The sequence below is a fragment of the Suncus etruscus genome, chromosome 3 (genome assembly GCF_024139225.1).
Source record: "Suncus etruscus isolate mSunEtr1 chromosome 3, mSunEtr1.pri.cur, whole genome shotgun sequence".
Classification (NCBI taxonomy): domain Eukaryota; kingdom Metazoa; phylum Chordata; class Mammalia; order Eulipotyphla; family Soricidae; genus Suncus; species Suncus etruscus.
Window position 1 is genome coordinate 135,295,481 of NC_064850.1, and position 20,689 is coordinate 135,316,169.

Consider the following 20,689-nt stretch of genomic DNA (forward strand, 5'->3'; position numbering starts at 1 on the left):
ACTGAAGTTTGATCAAATAAACAAATTGTAAATTAGTAAAAAGTATTTAGAAAGATGAAAACTTATTTTTCAAAAGTGATCAGCTGTGGGGGCCAGAGCAATAGCACAGCAAGTAGGGCATTTGCCTTGCATGCAGCTGACTGGTGACGAACCGGTTTCAATCGCCAGCATCCCAGATGGTCCCCCACGCCTGCCAGGAGTGATTTTTGAGTATAGAGCCAGGAGTAATCCTGAACACCACCAGAAGTGACCCAAAAGCCAAAAAAAAAAAAAAGTAAAGAAAGGTTATCAGCTGTGAAAAGCCTAAGTAGAGGACTAATTTCTTAAGTTTGTGTGACTCAATTTTCATATAGGATTAGATTTCAGTACTTGCTATACCACCAAACTCTTAAATAGCTATAATTATAGAATAAACAAAATAATACAAGGTTTTCACAAAAATAACCTACTATGAAAGATCAGGGCTAGAGAGATAGCACAGCAGAGTTTGCCTTGCAAGCAGCTGACCCAGGATCTAAGCTGGTTGGTTCAAATCCCAGCGTCCCATAAGGTCCCCCTGCCTGCCAGGGGCTATTTCTGAGCAGATAGCCAGGAGTAACCCCTGAGCAACGCCCAGTGTGACCCAAAAACAAAACAAAAGAAAGATTAATAGGACATTCTGCTGAAAACCTATTATGTGAAGATTGCTGAGTGATTTTTAAATGAACACAATCTGTCATATGCTAGTTAGGAACAGAGTGATGACCTTATCTTAAATGAAATCCTATAAAAATAAATGAAATCCTATAAAAATGAGCTTAATGATATCAATCAAAGCAGGTGAAAAGCACATTTTGAAAAATGACATGACAAAATTTAAAAGACCATATTTCTAGAAGACAAAGCCAGAAAATAATATTTCATTTAGAAAAAAGAATCTGAATGACTCTTCATACCTTTAACATCTGGGTCATCAATATGGGGCTCCAGGTTTTCTATCATTTCTTCGAGTTCCTTTCGGGAGGCCATCGTGATGTTTTGAGTACTTGGAACAGTAATGTCACATGTTTCCTCTGGTTTCTCTGGGCTGCACTTTTTCCCTGAGGCCTGCTCAAGCTCTATGTCTAGATCTATTTCAGGAAGAGGAGTCCTCCAGAAATGGAAGGAGTTGTACAATTCCTGATCCAAGAAAGAACCTTGTGACTGTGAGTCAGCGCCAACATCTGGCCGTACTGTGGAGCTGGAGTTAGCTGAGTTTTTACCATTCTCACTACTAGCAGCTTCCTGATGAGATTCTGAGGACAAAGTACAAAGTAAAGAGCTGTCCATTGGAATGGTTTTTTCACCTGGAGATTTCAGATATGTTTCAGTAGCATCTTCCATGGTGTTTTCCAGTTTGACACTGGAACTATCCACACTGGAATCTGAGGAATCATTTTCTGGCCTGATATGTACATCCTCTGGGTCTGGGACTTCTTGATTTTTGATCCTTTTATGGTTTCATTTGGCAGAAAAATATAAAAGTATAAAAAAGTTACTGAAAAATGGTAAATGAAAAATACTATAAAAAGCATTTAGATAAGCTAAGTATTAAAAATTATAAATCATCCCTTCAAATTGAGTAATTTAAGTATGTTACAGATAATGCTTCTTTTTCCATCAGTGATTCTGTATTCAAAGAAACATCTGTGAAGCATAAGACTAGATACAAAAATATATTAGTTGAAGAAGATAACCAAGAATCCTGGGATTCTACTATACCATGTTGATTTCAATTTAAGCTAAAGAAAAATAGGAAGATGAATTTCTCCAATGCACTTTAAATAGTAATCTTAAATTATTTAATGCTTAGGATTATTTGAGCTGTCACTCTGCTTAATATACTAAAAATTGATGTTTATATAAAAAGGAAAAAACACTACAAAACATTAAAATTTTTAATTACTTCCTCAAAAAAATACTAAAGTGCTGACTTTAAATGAAGTTGTATTTTCTTTCCCTTTCCACCTTCCAAATATCTTCCCATAATAGTGTCTTAATATAAGCAATAAAGACCAATTTCTAAATTAAAGTTTCATACACGATCTTAACTCAACCATTATAATTTTTAATGTTTATCCTACAAGTTTTATCTGACTCAAGTAAATTTAACAAATATGGATTGAGCACCTACTAGGAGCCAGGAAATAAATTAATATTGAGGATTCATATGGGAATGAGATGAATCTTGCTCATGAGATTAAAGTTTTGGTAGAAAAAGAACACATAAGCAAATAATTACTAGAGTGCTAGTAAAGTATACACACTGAATAAGAAAGCACAGCAAATGGGATAAAAATTAAAATGTTTTAGTAGAAACTGAGTTCTATCTAGAAGCACTATGTGTTTATGAGATTAAAGAGCAGAAAATGCAATCAAAGAAGAAATAGCACATGTCAATGTTACAAGAGGCATAACACACTCAAAAACAGCAATGAGATTATGTCTAGGAGAAGGAAATGGACAGAAAATAAAAGCACAAAGACTTAGGAACCACTTGATTCCATACCAAATTCCACTGGAATTTAACACATAGGCTTTAGAAAAGAATGCAGAATTAGAGAATTTAGTTTTTCATGTATTCCTTTTTGAAAGACCAATCTGGGTGAGTCAAGAAAATAGGCTGGAGTTTGAAAAAAAAAAAAAGGAATCAGGAATAACAGAGTTTCTGGGGTCACATAAGTGATTGAACACAAATGATGATAAAAACTAATAGAATCTGAATAATTATTGCACTGATCATCCTAACAAAGCCAGGATAACAAACTCGACGTACAAAGTTATTTCAGATAGGCTGAATCTGGTATTAATCTAGTATTTATTTGTTTATATCTGGTATTGCTAAATTTTAGATGGTGATGTATATAAAAAAGTAGTTGGCTACCAGCGAGATAGATATGAAGATTATCGATTTAGGAGAATGTATTCTTGTACGCACACAAGAGAAAAATGGCTAAAAATATATAACCAGTCATTGTAGACAACAGAGAGGAATTTTAAAGCATTTCCCCCTGGAAGTATCTATTATCAATTTAAGCAAATATATTTTGGTTTTGGGATCACATCTAGCAGCGCTCAGGGGTCACCCCTGGCAGGCTCAGGGGACCATGTCATGATTACAAGCATGTTTGTAGTTGGATTTCAGTAGAAAAAGAATTTTAATACAAAAAATGGCATCTGAAAGCATCTGCATAGTAATAGTATTTTAATCCCAATTTTTCCTTTTTATTCCTGTAACCAAGAAAACATATAGTATGCCTAAATTAAATCCATCTGCAATGTGAAATAATCGAACTTTATAGGGTACTCTGAAAGTAGATGTGGATTTTAAGTGATGTACATATGGAACCATCATTAACAGTACATAATTGTAAATCATATTATAATATCTCAATAAGGACAGATCTGGGCTAGATCCCTGGCATCCCATATGGTCCCCTAAGCCAGGAGCGATTTTTGAGCACATAGTCAGGAGTAACCCCTGAGCATCACAAGGTGTGCCCCCCCCCCCCAAAAAAAAAATAACAGAAAAAATGAGCCTTTTAGATTCTTTACAGATTCTTCATTCATAAAAATGAGAAATTATCCTAGATTATCTAGTCTTTTGTTTATGGTTTTTGGTTTTGGGCCATACTTGGTAGTGCTCAGGACTTATTCCTGGTTTTATGCTCAGCGGTTACTTAGTGCTTGGAAGACCATATGTGATTCTGGGGGGTAAGTTAGTACTCACATGCAATATAAATCTTTTACTAAATAGGAGTAAAACACTTCCAGGGTTTCAGTTTGTTCTTATTAAAAACAAATTTTATTTTAAAGACTATTAGGAGATTAGTGAAACCTAGAAAGTCTCTGATTAGATGGATCAACATAAATTTCTTAATTTTGGCAAATGGACTTCACTGCCCGTTTTGAGAAAATACTGAGTAAAAGTAAAATATGTTAATACTACAGATTCTAGGGGGAAAACAAATATGGCAAAACTTTAACATTTGAACAATCATGTATAAGGAATATAAGGGCCCTTTCTGTTTTGTTTTGTTTTTGCAATTATTCTAATATTCAAACTATTTTAGAACTTAGCATAATGAGTTTGATGGGAATAAAGACCAAATGGGTAAAATGTATAAAAGTTCATCTGCTTTGTGATGAATTTAAGAAGCATACATTTAAATTAAGCAAGAATCTAAAATAAAAAGCTACTCAGTACCTAAAACCATGAGCGGACTAAACGAAGTTTTGATATCAGTGAAGTGCTTTTAAATTCACTTTCATACAGCTGGGATTTAAAGAATTCATGGGCTGGGGCTGAAGAGAGAGCACAGTGGTTGGACATTTGCCTTGCACGCAGCAGGTTGTACTCCCAGCATCCCATATCCCAGCCTGCCAGGAACAATTTCTGAGCGCAGAGCCAGGAGTAACCCCTGAGCACTGCCGGGTGTGACCCAAAAACCAAAAACTAAAAACTAAAAACTAAAAACTAAAAAAAAAAAAAAAAAAAAAAAAAAAAAGAATTCATGGCTTTGACTTTCTTTACCATTTCATCTAAGCAACAAAAATAACTCAAATTATTTAACTGTACAAAACCTCCTAAAATATTTTTTAAAAAAGTAATCTTTTCAGGCTTGGAGTGATAGCTCAGCATTAGGATGTTTGTCTTGCACGCAACCAACATAGGACAGGCCTGGGTTCAATCCCGGAATCTCACACGGTCCCTAGAGCCTGCAATTTCAGAGCACAGAGCCACTGCTGGGTGTGGCCCCAAACCAAAATAAAAAAAAAAAAAAAAAGTAAACTCTTCTGATTGTTAGGGACTATTATATGTGTAAAAGCTGCTTCAAATTTTTCCTGGAACAGGCAAGATGAAGTCATGCAAGATGAAGCTTACATTATTAACTGTGTAGGACACAAATGCTTCTATACAAATATTTTGAAAATTGAAAGGACATAAGATTCTAATGAAGATAGTTTTCCTATCTCATAAAAGACTAGCAGCAGGCATAAGCCAGCAATTTCTCTCAAAAAATCTTTTGCTTCTTCCTCTAATGTTTACATAATATTACCATTAAAGGCTTATGATTCTTGAATGTGGTGTAGAAAATTAAGCATGTGTATTTCAAGGAGAAAATCAGCTATGAAACATTCTGAAATGAAAGAAATACAACTAAGACATCTTTTAATTACTCAATAAACTAAGTGAAATTCTAATATCAGTGAAGTGTTTCCAATTTCACTTTCATACAGTTGGGACAAAAATGGACAAAAAACTAATACCAGTAGGTCTGCTTTCCTAAGGTTTGAGACTATATATACTATATTTTTTGGGTGGGGGGTTACTCCTGGCTATTTTTAGCTTGGAGGACCATACGCGGTTTCAGGGGATCAAACTGCAGTCTGTCCTAGGTTAGCACAAAGGTGAACACCTTATCACTTGTGCCACCACTCCAGCCCCAATATTTTCCTAAAACAATAATTCAATCAAGGAGCCGGAGAGATAGTTTGGAGGTAAGGTGTTTGCCTTGCATGCAGAAGGATGGTGGTTTGAATCCCGGCATCCCATAGGTCCCCCGAGCTTGCCAGGAGCGATCTGAGCATAGAGCCAGGAGTAACCCAAGAGCTGCCGGGTGTGACCAAAAAAAAAAAAAAAATCAATCGGGGCCGGAGAGACAGCACAGTGGTAAGGCGTTTGCTTTGCACAGAGCTGATTCAGATGGTGGTTCGAATCCCGGCATCCCATATGGTCCCCTAAGCATGCCAGGAGCGACTTCTGAGAGCAAAGCCAGTAGTAATCACTGAGCACCACTGGGTGTGACCCAAAAACAAAAACAAAACAAAACAAAAATTCAATCAAGAATAATATGTGCTATGTGCCTGGTTAACTGAAGGTGCTGGTATTTACAAAGCTCTTGAGTACCTCCAAGTATGGCACCCCAAAAACCTAGGTAGAGCCTACAATTAGCTACTAGCTTAATGAATGATATAATGCAAACAATTTAAAACATGTAGTTTAAAATTAAGTGCTCTAATCTTAGCTATTAGATAGCAAAGACATAAAGACACTGAATTGAAAAGATTCCTAGCAGTTGAGTTTAGACAGCAAATAAAATACTAACATTTTGTTTGTTAAATGAGGTATGGACAGACCAAGGTGGCTCCCCAAACAGAAAGCAGGGAGAACCAAAAGAACAGTGTGTTGAGAGAACAAAATAAGTTAGCTTGACAAAGAAGAAAAGAAAATGCTTATTTTACATAATCAAAAATAAAAATTTTAAATGTTTAGCTGTTTTAGAAATAGCCTTTTATTAAAAGGCTTTTATTCCAAAGTATTTAATAGCCTGATTCAAAATGCCGTTATTTATAAACAATAAATGCTCTAAAGAGAATTTGATTTGATAAAATATTACGTAATAGTGAGAAATCTGTTACTCAAAACTTGCTCTGTGAAATTTAGATATTTAAGATATCTAAGTTTGAGAGAACGTAGAGAATCTTGAGGAATTAAGCTTTACATTTTCATCTACAATAACTGGTTCATAGTAAGTGCTCAATAATAACCAATTATCAATTCTAAATAACAACAGCTTAAAGCTAGCTTAAAAGAAAAACTAAGAAGAGTATTCAAAAGAGGGTGAACAAACTACTGAATACTCATCTTGAAGTTGGAAATAGATACTAAGATTCTTTAAGTATTTAACATAACTTTCCTAAGAACTACCCTTCCTTCACACAATTCAATAAAGTGATGTTCAGTGCTACAAACTGTATTGATTGTATATAAAAACATACCTCATTACAATGGAAGAGGAATAAAAATTGTAGCAAAAGGCACACCAGGTATCTTTTACTAGCTCTTACGATAATGTTCAACATTAATATCCACCAGTAAACAAACTATCAGCCATGATAGCCAAGAGAACTATTTGGCCAATTAGACAGTACTGGGCCAAGTTAAGATTGTTTTCTACTACAAAGGCAGAGGTATAAGTATTTGTGATAGAGACCAGAAATATTTATCAGCTGCTATTCCACAGAAAATTTCCTGAACTCTGTCCTATAAATTCTTTGTAAACTTCTATTTTCACTAGACTTTCAGATTTAAAAATAAATTACATAGTTAAAAGTATTCTGGTATAAGAAATAAAAAACAGGTAACCCCCCATCACTTTTGTCAAAATCCTTGTAGCAGCTGTTTTGAAAAGAACTGACAGAATTTGCTTGATAGGAAGACAGGTTTAGAGTGATTATTTTTTCTTCCTTTACAAAAAACAGTACCTCAGGTTTGTTTGGCTATTCAGCAGGACAGTAGGAGAACGGGCAAAAAGGTAAAACAAGGCAGCAGAGAAGAAAGGAAGAACTGCCAAATCAAAACACCAAGAAAGCATTTACCACAGTATCAAGACCTATAGAAGAAAATGTCCATTAGCATCATGATAAGGGAAGGACAAGCACTATGGGAACTCAAGCATTATAAGCAGGGACTGTTTCAAAATCAGGTACTCAATTATTTCAAGTGCAAACTCTAAATGTTTGTGCATAACTCCCATTCACTTGGCTTTGCATCACTGTTCCTTAAAAATATAAAAATTTCAAATCCTGAAACTGAATTGAAATGCTTTAATGCAAAAAAGTGAAAATAATTATTCTAAGATATTGTCTTCTAGGATTTTAAAATCTGGTAAATATAATCAAAATTTATATTTTAAATTTGATGCTCATCATTGAAATATTCTCCCCTCAACCAAGCAATTCAATCATTAGCTCTAGACAGAAATTCCATGATACATAATTAGTGACTGAAAAGAAAAAAAAACATTTCTAAATTATATTTTACTCCCAAGCCTCAAATATTTTACCTAAAAATTTAGATAACCATTATTATGCAACATTACATCAACAGAACTTAGTAAATATATCATCTATTAAATAAGCTATTACAAACTTATTTTCATATCTATAATTTAGTTTTCTACATACTAGATATTAAGCTTCACAGTAAATATAAACCAAGGGATTTTTTAACAAATGTATTTAAACTAAAACTACTCACCAATTATTTATATTTAAGAAAAATTACTAATTCTCCTGAGTATTATTATAAAATAATATAAAAGAAAAAATGTTCCCAAGCAATAAAACTAGACAGCAAAGTTCTAAAATTATACCTATTTTTGTCTTCTAATGATGTATCTTCTGGACTTTTGTTTTCTTCTTTAAAATATTGACCTGAGCTAGATGGATTAGCAAAAGTAGATATGAAAGGTCCCAGAGACTGAAAAGCTGCTTGGCGAACCTAAGAAAAAAAGGACAGTAGTAAAGCAAGAAATTAGGCATTATTATTAATAATACACATTCTATCAATATATATTTAACAATAAAACTTTTCTAAAATAATCTAGTTTCAGAATGAGAAGACAGTTATTATGCGAATGGAGCACATGTGGGCCATACTTGGCTGTGCTCAGGGGTTATTCCTGGCAAGCTTGAGAGACCATGTGGGATGCCGGGGATTGAACCTGAGTTGGCTGCATGCAAAGCTAACACCCTATCCACTTACAAATTTTTTTTTTGGTTGGGGGGTTTGTGGGTTACGCCCAGCAGCACTCAGGGGTTACTCCTGGCTCTACGCTAAGGAATTGCTCCTGGCAGGCACGGGAGACCATATGGGATGCCAGGATTTGAACCACCGTCCGTCCTCGGTCAGCTGCGTTCAAGGCAAAAGCTCTACCGCTGTGCTATCTTTCCGGCCCACTGACAGAATTTTTTATCTTGGCTTGAATGAAAATTAAAACCAAACATGGAAATTTGAATGTAAGGCTCATTTGTAACATTTATCTTGAACAAGACTTTAATAAAGTTTGGCTATATTCTTAAGAACACAAAGAATGGGGCTGGAGAGAGTACAACAAACAGGTAAAGTGCTTGCTCTGTAAGTAATGGGTGTGGATCCAATCCCTAGTACCACATGGTTTCTGAGCAGTGCCAGAGTGATCCCTGAGCACAGACCTGAATAAGACCTGAATACAGCCAGAGGTAGCCCAAGTATTAAAGAAAAAAAACAATGATGAGCCTGGAGGATAAAGTAAGCAATAAAAGCAACAAAATATTGTTTAATGTTTCCAATTAGGAAAAATTAATTTGGTCCTGGCACAAGAAATGGGTAAAAGAAATGCCAGAATTATAACCATACTCATAAGAGATAAAATAGTTTTTGGGGCCACACCCAGCTGTGCTCAGGTGTTACTGCTAGCTTTGTACTCAGAAATCACTCCTGGTAGGCTCAAAGGGACCATATGAATGCCGGGAACTGAACCTGGGTCAGCCACATGCAAGGTAAGTGCCCAATTCACTGTGCTATTGCTCTGGCCTCAGAAATAAAAATATTTTATGGGGCCTCAGCGGTGGCACGAGCAGTAGGCTGTTTGCCTTGCATGTGCTAACCTAGGACGGAGCGTGGTTTGATTCCTTGGCTTCCCATATGATGATCCTTCAAGCCAGGAGTGATATCTGAGTGCATAGCCAGGAGTAACCCCTGAGTGTCACTGGGTGTGACCCAAAAAACACAAACTAAAATAAAAGAAAGAATATTTTTAAAAGTCAAGAAAGTAATCTACTGTTAACTTTTAAGTATTAATGTCCTACATTAGAATTTTTTTTTTTTTTTTTTTTTTTTGGTTTTTGGGCCACACCCTGCGGTGCTCAGGGGTTACTCCTGGCTGTCTGCTCAGAAATAGCTCCTGGCAGGCACGGGGGACAATATGGGACACCAGGATTCGAAACAACCACCTTTAGTCCTAGATCAGCTGCTTGCAAGGCAAACACCACTGTGCTATCTCTCTGGGCCCAGAAATTATTTTCTAAATTGTAAAATTGCAATCAAGTTAGCTTTAAAAAATAATATTTTACAAAAAGAGGTAACCAAGCACAAACCTACCCATCGTGATGGATCACTGATCAGGTTAATAAATAGTGCTGATAATTTAGTCCGCCGGATTTCTTGACATGTTGCACATGAAACCGCCATGAAGCATTCAGCACAAGCTTTCCGGACTCCCCACACATTATCAGAGCAAAGTTGGAAAAACCGGGGAAGCTACACAATAAAGACAATGTTTTGTTAAGCAGACAGAGTCAATTTCTTTGGTTACTTACATTAACTTGAACATTAAGCATATAGATAGATTCCAGGACCATTTAAAAATAATCTGCTGAATGTTTAACATATTACTAAAATGTTTGTGGTTTTTTTTCCCCAGCTACACCCAGCAAAGCTGAGGGATCATTCCTGGTTCTTCACTCAGGAATTACCCCGGTAGTGCTCAGGGAACGATATGGGGTGCTAGGGATTGAATTGGTTGAGCGCAAGGTAAGAGCCCTAGCCACTGTACCATCCATCACCTCAGTCCCCGGTTACTAAATAGTTTAAAAGACTACAATAAAATTCATCATCTGAGTAAGAATGGATTTGCTTACTAAGAAAAGCAAGATCAAAAATTTCAAGCATATCTACATTTTCAACAAATTATTCCTATCAAAACATGATTCAAAATGTCCAGATTCCCTGCCAAACCCACATTGCTGTCTCCATCACCCAGAGTCACTGTTTCTTCGATGGCCCTGCCTCATCTGTGACCCTCTATGGGTCCCTTTGGAGACACCAATCTGACCACACTTCAGGTATGCTTGGGGGCTGATTATCACCAGGGCTTTTTGAATGAGTCCAAGCAATCCACCTCCCATATCTTCCTTCTTCTGGGAGGCCTGGCAGATGAGTACATGCCTCTAACAGTTGCCATGCTTTGAATTTCTGGACAACTTCCTTTGTTTGATGCTGCTAAAGGAACACCCCAATTTAACAGAATGAACAGCTAACAAAAAGAGCTTACTAAACCTTCTGTCACTGTATTAATGACTTCAATTGAGATACAGTAATTTTCACAAATGTGCTTGCTACTGCACTTTTCTTTCTCCCTTCCATTTATTTTTTCTTTCTATTTTTTCAATAACTTTGCTTCATTTATCTGGAAACATATTTAATCAACTATGTCAACTAGATGATGGCTTTTCTTTAAATAAATAACTCAAAAAGAATATGTCCAGGGGGCAGCACGGTGGCACTAGAGGTAAGGCGTCTGCCTTGCCCGTGCTAGCCTAGGATGGACAGCGGTTCGACACATTACCCCCACCCCCAGTGTCCCATATGGTCCCCCAAGCCAGGAGCAATTTCTGAGTGCATAGCCAGGAGTAACCCCTGAGTGTCACTGGGTGTGGCCAAAAAAACAAAAACAAACAAAAATGTCCAGATTGCAGAAATGTAAAATCCTAACCTTTAAGTCATGCATATTTCTAGTTTACAGTCAAGAAATCTTTTTCAGAAAATACAGTGGGTAAATGTACATCTTTTTTTTTGGGGGGGGGGGCGTTTGGGCCAGACCAAGCTCCTGGCTTGGGGGACCCTATGGGACACCGGGGAACCAAACCGAGGTCTGTCCTAGACTAGCGCGCGCAAGGCAGACGCCTTTATGCCCTGCGCCACTGCTCTGGCCCCAAATATACACTTTTCAAGCAGAGTATATTCCTTTGTTTCTGTAATACTTACCAACATTTCCTCAGTCGCTGGCTGGCCAACTACACTGCAGATATCTCCAAAATTGGCAGCACAGACCTGAAAGTAAAAGCATCATTAACATTTCAAAATACTACATATTGAATCTTTTCATACTAATCTTTAAAATTCCATTTATGAATACATTAACTAATAAAATGTGTCCTTAAAACAGAAAAGGACTGAAAAATACCTTTCGTACATGAAACATTCTGCAGTCACAGCACATCTCACAAAACCTTGGAAGGATGAGACGCTCAGTGATGTCCTTCCCAACCATGGGAGCCATTTTGCACATTATCTGAAATTAGAACAAAAACATGTATCTTCAAACTAAGATCTCAGTTAAATTTGCTAACTTAATAAAATTATATTAAAGAAATATGAAACTTATTTATCTAAGTAAAAACAGAAAAATAGTAAATACTACCAATGAAATCAACCAATAATTATTGCAAAGACTTCTAAAAATTTCACTTTCGTCTAGTTTCAAAATAATTAATAATTCTCTCTGGTAATTTTAGATGTAAAGACTCCCCTATGTTGGACTGGAGAGATAGCATGGAGGTAAAGCGTTTGCCTTGCATGCAGAAGGTCATTGGTTTGAATTCTGGCATCCCATATGGTCCCCCGAGCCTGCCAGGAGCGATTTCTGAGCCTGGAGCCAGGGGAAACCCCTAAGCACTGCCGGGTGTGACCCAAAATCCAAAAAAAAAAAAAAAAACCACCAAGAATCCCCTGTATTTTCCCCAGTGCCAAATTGTGACTAGCAAGAGCAAAAGAATCCAGATCAGGGGTGGGAACAAGTTGGACACAAAGAGCCAAAATTTTAAACTGTGAGTCAGAGAGCCACACCACGCAGTGACCTGCCAAAACAGACAAACACTCACACAAAAGCATCTAATTTTAACAATAATCTATTAAACACATATTTCATTTTGCCATTTTGAGTGAGGGTCAAAATCCTACAGTGATGGTGAGGGTGTGCTGCGTCCTCCACACTAAAAACTAACTGCAAGATGTGACCCAACATGTGACACACGGGTCCCCCTGCTCGCTGGTCCATGCAGTTGTTTCCGAGGGACGAGAGATGGAATGACGCAGCCTGGGGGTGGGACTACGAGCTTGGAGATCTCTCCTCAGAGGTCCCTCCTCAGAAGCAGCATCACAAAATCCGAACTTGGCAAAGAGCCACAGTATACAAAATAATGATAAGAGGCAAAGAGCCACATTCATTTTAGCCGGGAGCCGCATGCAGCTCGAGAGCCACATGTTTGCCACTCCTAATCTAGATTATCTATAACGAGGATGTGGTTTAGTATATACTACAAGGGACTTTAGAGTAGCAGTTCTTGCTTACAAAGTAACTAAAACTAGTACCCATCAGAACTGCCACCACTCCCAGGTTCCAAGGAAAGCACACTGTTCTTTCTGATGCACTTGCTTTGTTAATATGATACCATGTAAAATGAAGATTAACTATATACAAAATCTGGCCCAACTTTACTTGAACAAATTCCCTCCACCGCTGGCAACAGTAGAAAAAATTTAAATATATAAATAAGGACCTAAAATAATCAAAATCAGGGGCCAGAGAGATAGCATGGAGGTAAGGCATTTGCCTTGCCTGCAAAAGGACAGTAGTTCAAATATCTGGCATCCCATATGGCCCCCCAAGCCTGACAGGAGTGATTTCTGAGTGCAGAGCCAGGAGTAACCCCTGAGCATCAACAAGTGTGATCCAAAAGCAAAGCAATAACAACAACAAAACAACAACAAAAATTGATTAAATAAACCAAACACTTAAATGGAGAGATCTAGTATGTTCATGAACTAAGTTGATAATTCTCTCCAAATTTATCCCAATTGAAATCCAGCATCCTTTCAAATCTTTCACAATACGCCATGCCTGTTCCTCCCAGAACCCCAGCCAACATTGTTTCCTGATTCCATACTGTTCCCAAAAATCACTAATATAATCAAATTATCCCAGTGAATCATTTTCAAAATAGAGAAGAAATGGGAACTTGAAAACCAAAAAATGACAAATATACCCATTTCTTGAAAATCGTGGTTTTCATATTATCACAAAGGAATCTTTTTTATTACAATTTGTGAGTGTGTTTTACTTTTTCCACTTTTTAAAACTTAAACACCGTGGTTACAAGGTTAGTCATAATAAAGCTGGTTATTTTTAACTACCATATTTTCCGGCGTATAAGATGACTTTTGAAACAAAAAAACGTCAACCGAAAATCGGGGTCGTCTTATACGCCGAGTATATCCCGAAAAATGTTTCAATATGCCGCTAAACAAAAACCGTCTGATTATTGCCACAAAACGAATTTTCCAACTCGATCCTGCACCAATCACTGCAAGGCTGCTCGGACTGCCTCTCTAACTCAGCCAATCCAAGCAGGCTTTTGATGCATGCAAATTGACAATGTTCTGGACCCGAATCTACACTGTCAAAAGCCTGCTCAGATTGGCCAGAGTCAGAGAGGAAGTCTATTACAGTGTAACCTTTGAACCTTTGCTTGTTGTGATTGGCTCACTGTGGTACATACAGTTGCAGCACAGGAACGTTCTGTCTGATACAGCGAATATAGGCCTAAACCTATGTTTTAACTGCAAAATTGGGGGGTCGTCTTATACGCTGGCAAATACGGTAATGTAAAATCCTACTGCATATAAACTCTGTTCATATATAAACTAATGGTTATGCCAAAACCTCTTTCTCCTTTATTGAGGAATGAGTGAAACTAGTGTTCTATGACTGACTGGCTATGGCAGCCATACCACACTGTATCAGTACATTGATTAATTAAGCATAATGAAGGTGGATGTGGGGGCTGGGTCCTTCACCGCAATGCTCAGAAGCTATTATTCTCAGCTCTGTGTTAATGAGTAAACCCTGGTGGTGCTCAGGTGGGGATTCAAATTGGGGTTATAGTTATAGCCTTTGTGTCCACATGTAAGTGTCTAGCCTCCTGTACTATCTTTCTGGCTTCTGTACACTTAACTGTATGTGAACTTCATTAAATATGGTTTTACTAAATAAAATATCTAAATTTATTTGCTTGTTTGTTTTGTGAGAGGGGGGTGAGGAACCCACACTTGATGGTGCTTTGGAGTTTACTAATAATCTCTGCTCAAGGATCAATCACTTCCACTGGTGCCAGGAAGTGAACTGAAGTTGACTATATGCAAGGGAAGCCCCTTAAGCCCTGTACTTTCACTTTCACTTTCACTTTCTCTCTCTCTCTCTCTCTCTCTCTCTCTCTCTCTCTCTCTCTCTCTCTATATATATATATATATATATATACACACACACATATATATAGATATAAATATAGATATCTGTATCTCTATATCTCTCTCTGGGTCCTCTGGGTCCACAGTTTAAATTCTAAATTTGTTACCTGGCCCCTGAGACCTAAATATCAAGAACTTTCCAAGGGAAAGAGACCAATAATATGATAATGATTAATTCATTCTATTAATAATACAAATGCAGTACAAAATTTTGGTGTAAGTTTTTTTTTTGGTTGGGACACACACATACACACACCATGTGGCTCTCAGGGATTCTCTCTCTTCTCAGGGATTTTCTCTCTCTCCCTCCCCCTTCCCTCTCTCTCTCTCACACTCACTCTGTTTTTGGACACACCAAGTGGCTCTCAGAGATTTTTTCTGGCTCTACACTCCAATATCACTCCTGGCAGAGTTGGAGGACCATAAGTGATGCATTTCCTACTATTAATTTCAATAAATATTAGATAATAATATCAATAAAACTGTTACCTGAATAAGAAAACTGTGTTCTAAGAAAAACAAGAAATAAACCAAAAAATCTCTTTGACTTACAGCCACAGCTTCTGTCTTCACATCATCATTGCTGTCTGGGGCAGTTAATTCTATGAGGACAGGGCACACTCTGGTTTCCACATCAAATCGCTCAATTAACTCCTGCTCCAGCAGAGCCAATAAAGCAGCCTGACTTGTTTTTCTCACCTAGAGAATAACAGTATAAATATAATATTTAAAAACCCTCTATTACTTGATCTTTTCAAGTTTGAAGACTTACCAGTTTAAAAGGTATTTGTAATTTTCAAACTGTGCAAATAAATATTCAACTACTACAAAGAAGTTGGTTGCCTTGTAACATGTAACAGACAGAAATCAATACTGATGAAAGAAGTCTCACAAATTAGTAGCTTGGAGAGAAACCTTGGAGGATGCATGCAGCTTAGCAATATTATCACTTAGGAGACTCCTAGGTTTGCCACTCTCAAACACATCTTGTGTAGGGTGGGTCATTTGAAAAATAGAATGAAGTCAAACAAAAGACATCTCGTAGGCCAGTTTACATATGTTCTATATAAACTCCCATTAAGAACATATAACCAGGGGCCGGGCAGTGGCGCTGGAGGTAAGGTGCCTGCCTTACCTGCGCTAGCCTAGGAGACGGACCGCGGTTCGATTCCCCGGCGTCCCATATGGTCCCCCAAGCCAGGAGCGACTTCTGAGCGCATAGCCAGGAGTAACCCCTGAGCGTCACCGGGTGTGGCCCAAAAACCAAAAAAAAAAAAAAAAAAAAAGAACATATAACCAGGGCCCGGAGAGATAGCACAGCTGCGTTTGCCTTGCAAGCAGCCGATCCAGGACCAAAGGTGGTTGGTTCGAATCCCGGTGTCCCATATGGTCCCCCGTGCCTGCCAGGAGCTGTTTCTGAGCAGACAGCCAGGAGTAACCCCTGAGCACCACCGGGTGTGGCCCAAAAACCAAAAAAAAAAAAAAAAAAAAAAAAAAGAACATATAACCAGCACTCTTACCTGATTATTCTGATCTGCCAGATATCTGACCACAATAGGTAGCAAGTATTTGGAAAATGCATACGGAATTGAAGGTCGGTTTTCTTGACAGAACAAGGCAATATGAGGCACCTGTTCCATCAGCTCTGCTCTCACAGTTGGTTCTATTGAAATAACAGAAATGGGAGACACGTGTCTGTATTCTTCCACAGCAACAGAATTTGGGGACTTTCGACAATTAGGAAAGCTTTAAACTTCCACCTCAGCATAAAACTGACTTACAGGGTGACCCCAGCACTCCTCTACCGCCTTGCTCCAGATCTCCAGGGCTTCCCCGGGCCACATGCCTGGGCAAGCCAGTGAGATGGGTCCCTTGGGGGAGCTTGAAGGTACCTAGGCTTTCCCCCATTCCCCACTCAGCTCCTTAGGGAAGGTCTGGGCAGGGCTCTGAACTTCCGGCCTCCCAGCTTTTTGAAGCAGTCACTGGTAATCTCTTACCAGTCTATATTTTCAAAACCACACGGGGGCTAGTGCCCCCGCGCACACAAGATACCTTAATAGTACTGACTATCATTGAATTCTGTTTTTAATGTATGCAGAATGTCCATTTTGTACTCTGCTCTTTCTCACACCCCTACAAAAGATCATTTTTCTCTTTAACTCTCTCACCCCCTATCATCATTACTCTACATTTACCTTTTTTAACTTAAGTACTGTAGAGTCGTAAGCCACAGACCAAAGTGCTGCCCTGGAGTTAACACCCACCCAACTATTCCAAAAGGCATAAAAAGGACACGTATGTCTTTTCAACATTTTATGTGTTTTCTTTGACGGCTATAACTTTTGTTGAATATTTTCTTATATAGTGACAATTCCCATCCCCCCCCCCCTTTTTTTATCTTTTCTTCTCTTTGTGAACTGTTCAATAGGGAATTTGGTGAAAGAGTCCCCCAGTTTAATGCTTATGTTTGAACCAAGTCATGGGTATTGTTGGACGTGTTCTTACACCTCCATATACTCTGATAACGCCATGTGGCTTTATTTCTTGTTTGCATAGGCACATTAAAACAGGAAAATACTATACATACAAATAAGTTCTTATCTAATAGATTGAAACACACAAATCTCATAGTGCAATGGGACCTTACACCCTGAACATTGACATGGCCTCAGAAGAATGGGCATTCATCCCTGATCTAGGGAAGACATCTACGAAATATCCAAGGTTGTCTATAACATCACCTTGAGGCAATCCTCTACCAAGGAAGATCCTATCGCTGCTCTGACATCAACCTACTCAAAAGAGACTTCCCTTAACACTGAGAAGACTTAACAACAACAATGACCTACTTACTAGACAGCGCTTTCTGTTTGCCCCTTAACTGTGAGGTGAAACTAGAGGATACTCCACACCAGCCTGACTTCAATGAAGGATGTGCAGATTCCAGGATCTTTAATACAGAAATCTGATGCCAACAATAGAGAATGCATGACTATTGGAACTACAGACAATGACTTGGATTGAATAAACTAGTTTGCCTGGAGCCTAGAGTTGGTCTTGTGCCAGGAAACTTCAGGGGTAGGGTCTCCTTGTATTTAGACCAAGGCTTTTCCTTCCCATGTCCCCCATATTTTGGTGGGCCTATGCAAACAATATTTGCCACTCTAACACCGTTTTTACAGTGCTCTTTTGACTCTAACCCTTAAAAAAAACCTCTTAAACTTTTGATGTTAACTTAAACTAATATGCAAGTGCATGAAAATATAAAAAAATACTACGCCTTCAATGTTTAAGGAGTCACATAAATCTCATGGCTTTAGATTGCTTTGTGTACTGCTAAAAAATGTTATAATGTACTACAATCTGGGGACTTGTGGACAAAGTAATTGTACATGGGTTCTGCCTTATTTTTCTTAATGTTCTTTGACTGTAAGTTCAATATTTAGGCGTCAGCAAGGGGATTTCTTCTGAGAACTCTGTTTATGGGCGATTGTCCTTCCACTGTAACTTTACCTTGTCCTCTCTGCATCATTGTTCTTATAATTAAAAATAAAAAATTAAAAAAAAAACTGACTTACAAAACGTATCATATCCCAGCAATCCTTTCCTAAACCATACACAAAGGTTAAATAAACCCTATGAGTGAAGACCTTATCCCACCCCAAGTACTCATTCACAGTGCATACTATGCAAATAATTCCTGAAAAATAAATATTCATATCATCTCAGTAGTGTTTCCTCAAGTGGACTATGCCAGCCCCCAGTGGGCATTGGGAAGATGAGATGAAGGGAATACAGCCTGGGGACAAATAGGTGTGAGTGTGCATTGTTTGCTCATTTAAAGAACACTGATTTCCAAAAACAAGCAAAGTGATTTTTTTCCCCTGAAAAGGAAGCAATACATCAAATAAGCCTGGGAAGCTCTGACTAACAATGTTCCTTACTATATTAAAGCACAACATTTGATAATACCAGCTGGCAATAAAAAGGTACTATCCATAGACACCTAAGAACCTCCTAGAATTATTTCCTTTTTTTTTTTTTGGTGGGGGGGGTCACACCCGGCAGCGCTCAGGGGTCACCCCTGGCTCTACATTCAGAAATTGCCCCTGGCAGGACCACATGGGATGCCGGGATTCAAACCACCTTTTGCATGCAAGGCAAAAGCCCTACCTCCATGCTATCTCTCCGGCCCCTCCTAGAATTTATCACAAAGACTAGCTTCAGGGGCCAGAGATAGCATGGAGGTAAGGTGTTTTGCCTTGCATGCAGAAGGTCAATGGTTCGAATCCCGGCATCCCTATGGTCCCCCGGGTCTGCCAGGAGCAATTTCTGAACATAGAGCCAGGAGAGCCTTGCTGGGGGAAAAAAAAAAAGACTAGCTCCTAATATAATCTAGTCAATAAATGAAAAATTTATATTTAAAAAGAGCACATTGGGGTCAGAGTAGTGGCGCAAGCGGTGGGGCATTTGCCTTGCATGCGCTGACCTAGAAAGGACCGCGGTTTGATTCCCTGGCGTCCCATATGGTTCCCCCCCCCATGCCAGGAGCGATTTCTGAGCACATAGCTAGCCAGGGGTAACCCCTGAGTGTCACTGGGTGAAGCCCAAAGAGCAAAAAAAAAAGTATTTATTTATTTATTTATTTTTAAAAATAGCACATGATGTTTGCCTAAAGTACCTTTGACCCTCCACCCTCTTCTATTCTTCCCACCCACTTTCTGGTGTGCCTGACAGCCAGTATGTTTCATCATTTATGACCTTAATTTTAAAATAAATATATGCATTTTACACTTTCTTAAATATTTTCAAAGTCTCCAATGAATCCATCTATTTAAGCAGACACTTCTACTTCACTTTTGCAGATGACTGATTATAAGAGATGACATATTTTTGCAAGTGAGACCATATACAAAGTTTTATATTTACCTAAAAATTTAGTTGACTATGATTATTTCAAAAGTAAGCCTCAAATATTACTGTAAATGATGCAAAACAATATTTTTACATAATTCTATTAAGAAATTTCCAAAATTAAACTATTAAGCTAAGTGAAGTCACTACAAAATGCGCAGATATTAATAAAATCAATATATAGTTGTTTGTTTGGGGGCTACACCAGGCAGGCAGTGTTAGGACACCATATGTGGTGAGCGGAATGGGACCTGGGTTTTATTTTCATTGAAGGTTTGATTTAGTTAGGAATTTTGGGGGGGGGGGGTTGGGTCACACCCGGCAGCGCTCAGGAGTTACTCCTGGCAGGCTCAGGGTATCATATGGGATGCCGGGATTTGAACCACCGACCTTCTGCAAGCAAGGCAAATGCCCTACCTCCGTGTGCTATCTCTCCGGCCCGATAGTTAGGAATTTCTTTTTTAAATCTCAGACCACATTAAATTCTTTTTTTTTTTTTTGGGCCACACCCTGTGATGCTCAGGGGTTACTCCTGGCTGTCTGCTCAGAAATAGCTCCTGGCAGGCACGGGGGACCATATGGGACACCGGGATTTGAACCAACCACCTTAGGTCCTGGATTGGCTGCTTGCAAGGCAAACACCGCTGTGCTATCTCTCCGGGCCCCACATTAAATTCTTAACCAAATATTTAGAAACAAATCTGACATTAAAAACACCTATGTGAGGGCTGGAGAGATAGCACAGTGGATAGGTTACTTGCCTTGCACATGGCCAACCTGGGTTCAATCCCCAGCATCTCATATGGTCCCAATTACCACTAGGAAGTACAGAGCCAGAGGTAA

At 38.4% G+C, this 20,689-nt stretch overlaps 1 protein-coding gene across 1 annotated transcript in view; it reads right to left on the reverse strand.

Moving 5' to 3' along the window:
* PPP4R1 (protein phosphatase 4 regulatory subunit 1) overlaps nucleotides 1-20,689 on the reverse strand; it is a 74,599-nt gene that overhangs the window by 37,137 nt on the left and 16,773 nt on the right. Inside the window, exons 5-11 of the mRNA XM_049770018.1 lie at nucleotides 16,453-16,595; nucleotides 15,485-15,631; nucleotides 11,811-11,918; nucleotides 11,612-11,677; nucleotides 9,947-10,105; nucleotides 8,178-8,305; nucleotides 936-1,468 (exon numbers count right to left, since the gene is read on the reverse strand). Coding sequence (XP_049625975.1) covers nucleotides 936-1,468; nucleotides 8,178-8,305; nucleotides 9,947-10,105; nucleotides 11,612-11,677; nucleotides 11,811-11,918; nucleotides 15,485-15,631; nucleotides 16,453-16,595 — 1,284 coding nt within the window. The remainder of the gene's footprint in view (nucleotides 1-935; nucleotides 1,469-8,177; nucleotides 8,306-9,946; nucleotides 10,106-11,611; nucleotides 11,678-11,810; nucleotides 11,919-15,484; nucleotides 15,632-16,452; nucleotides 16,596-20,689) is intronic.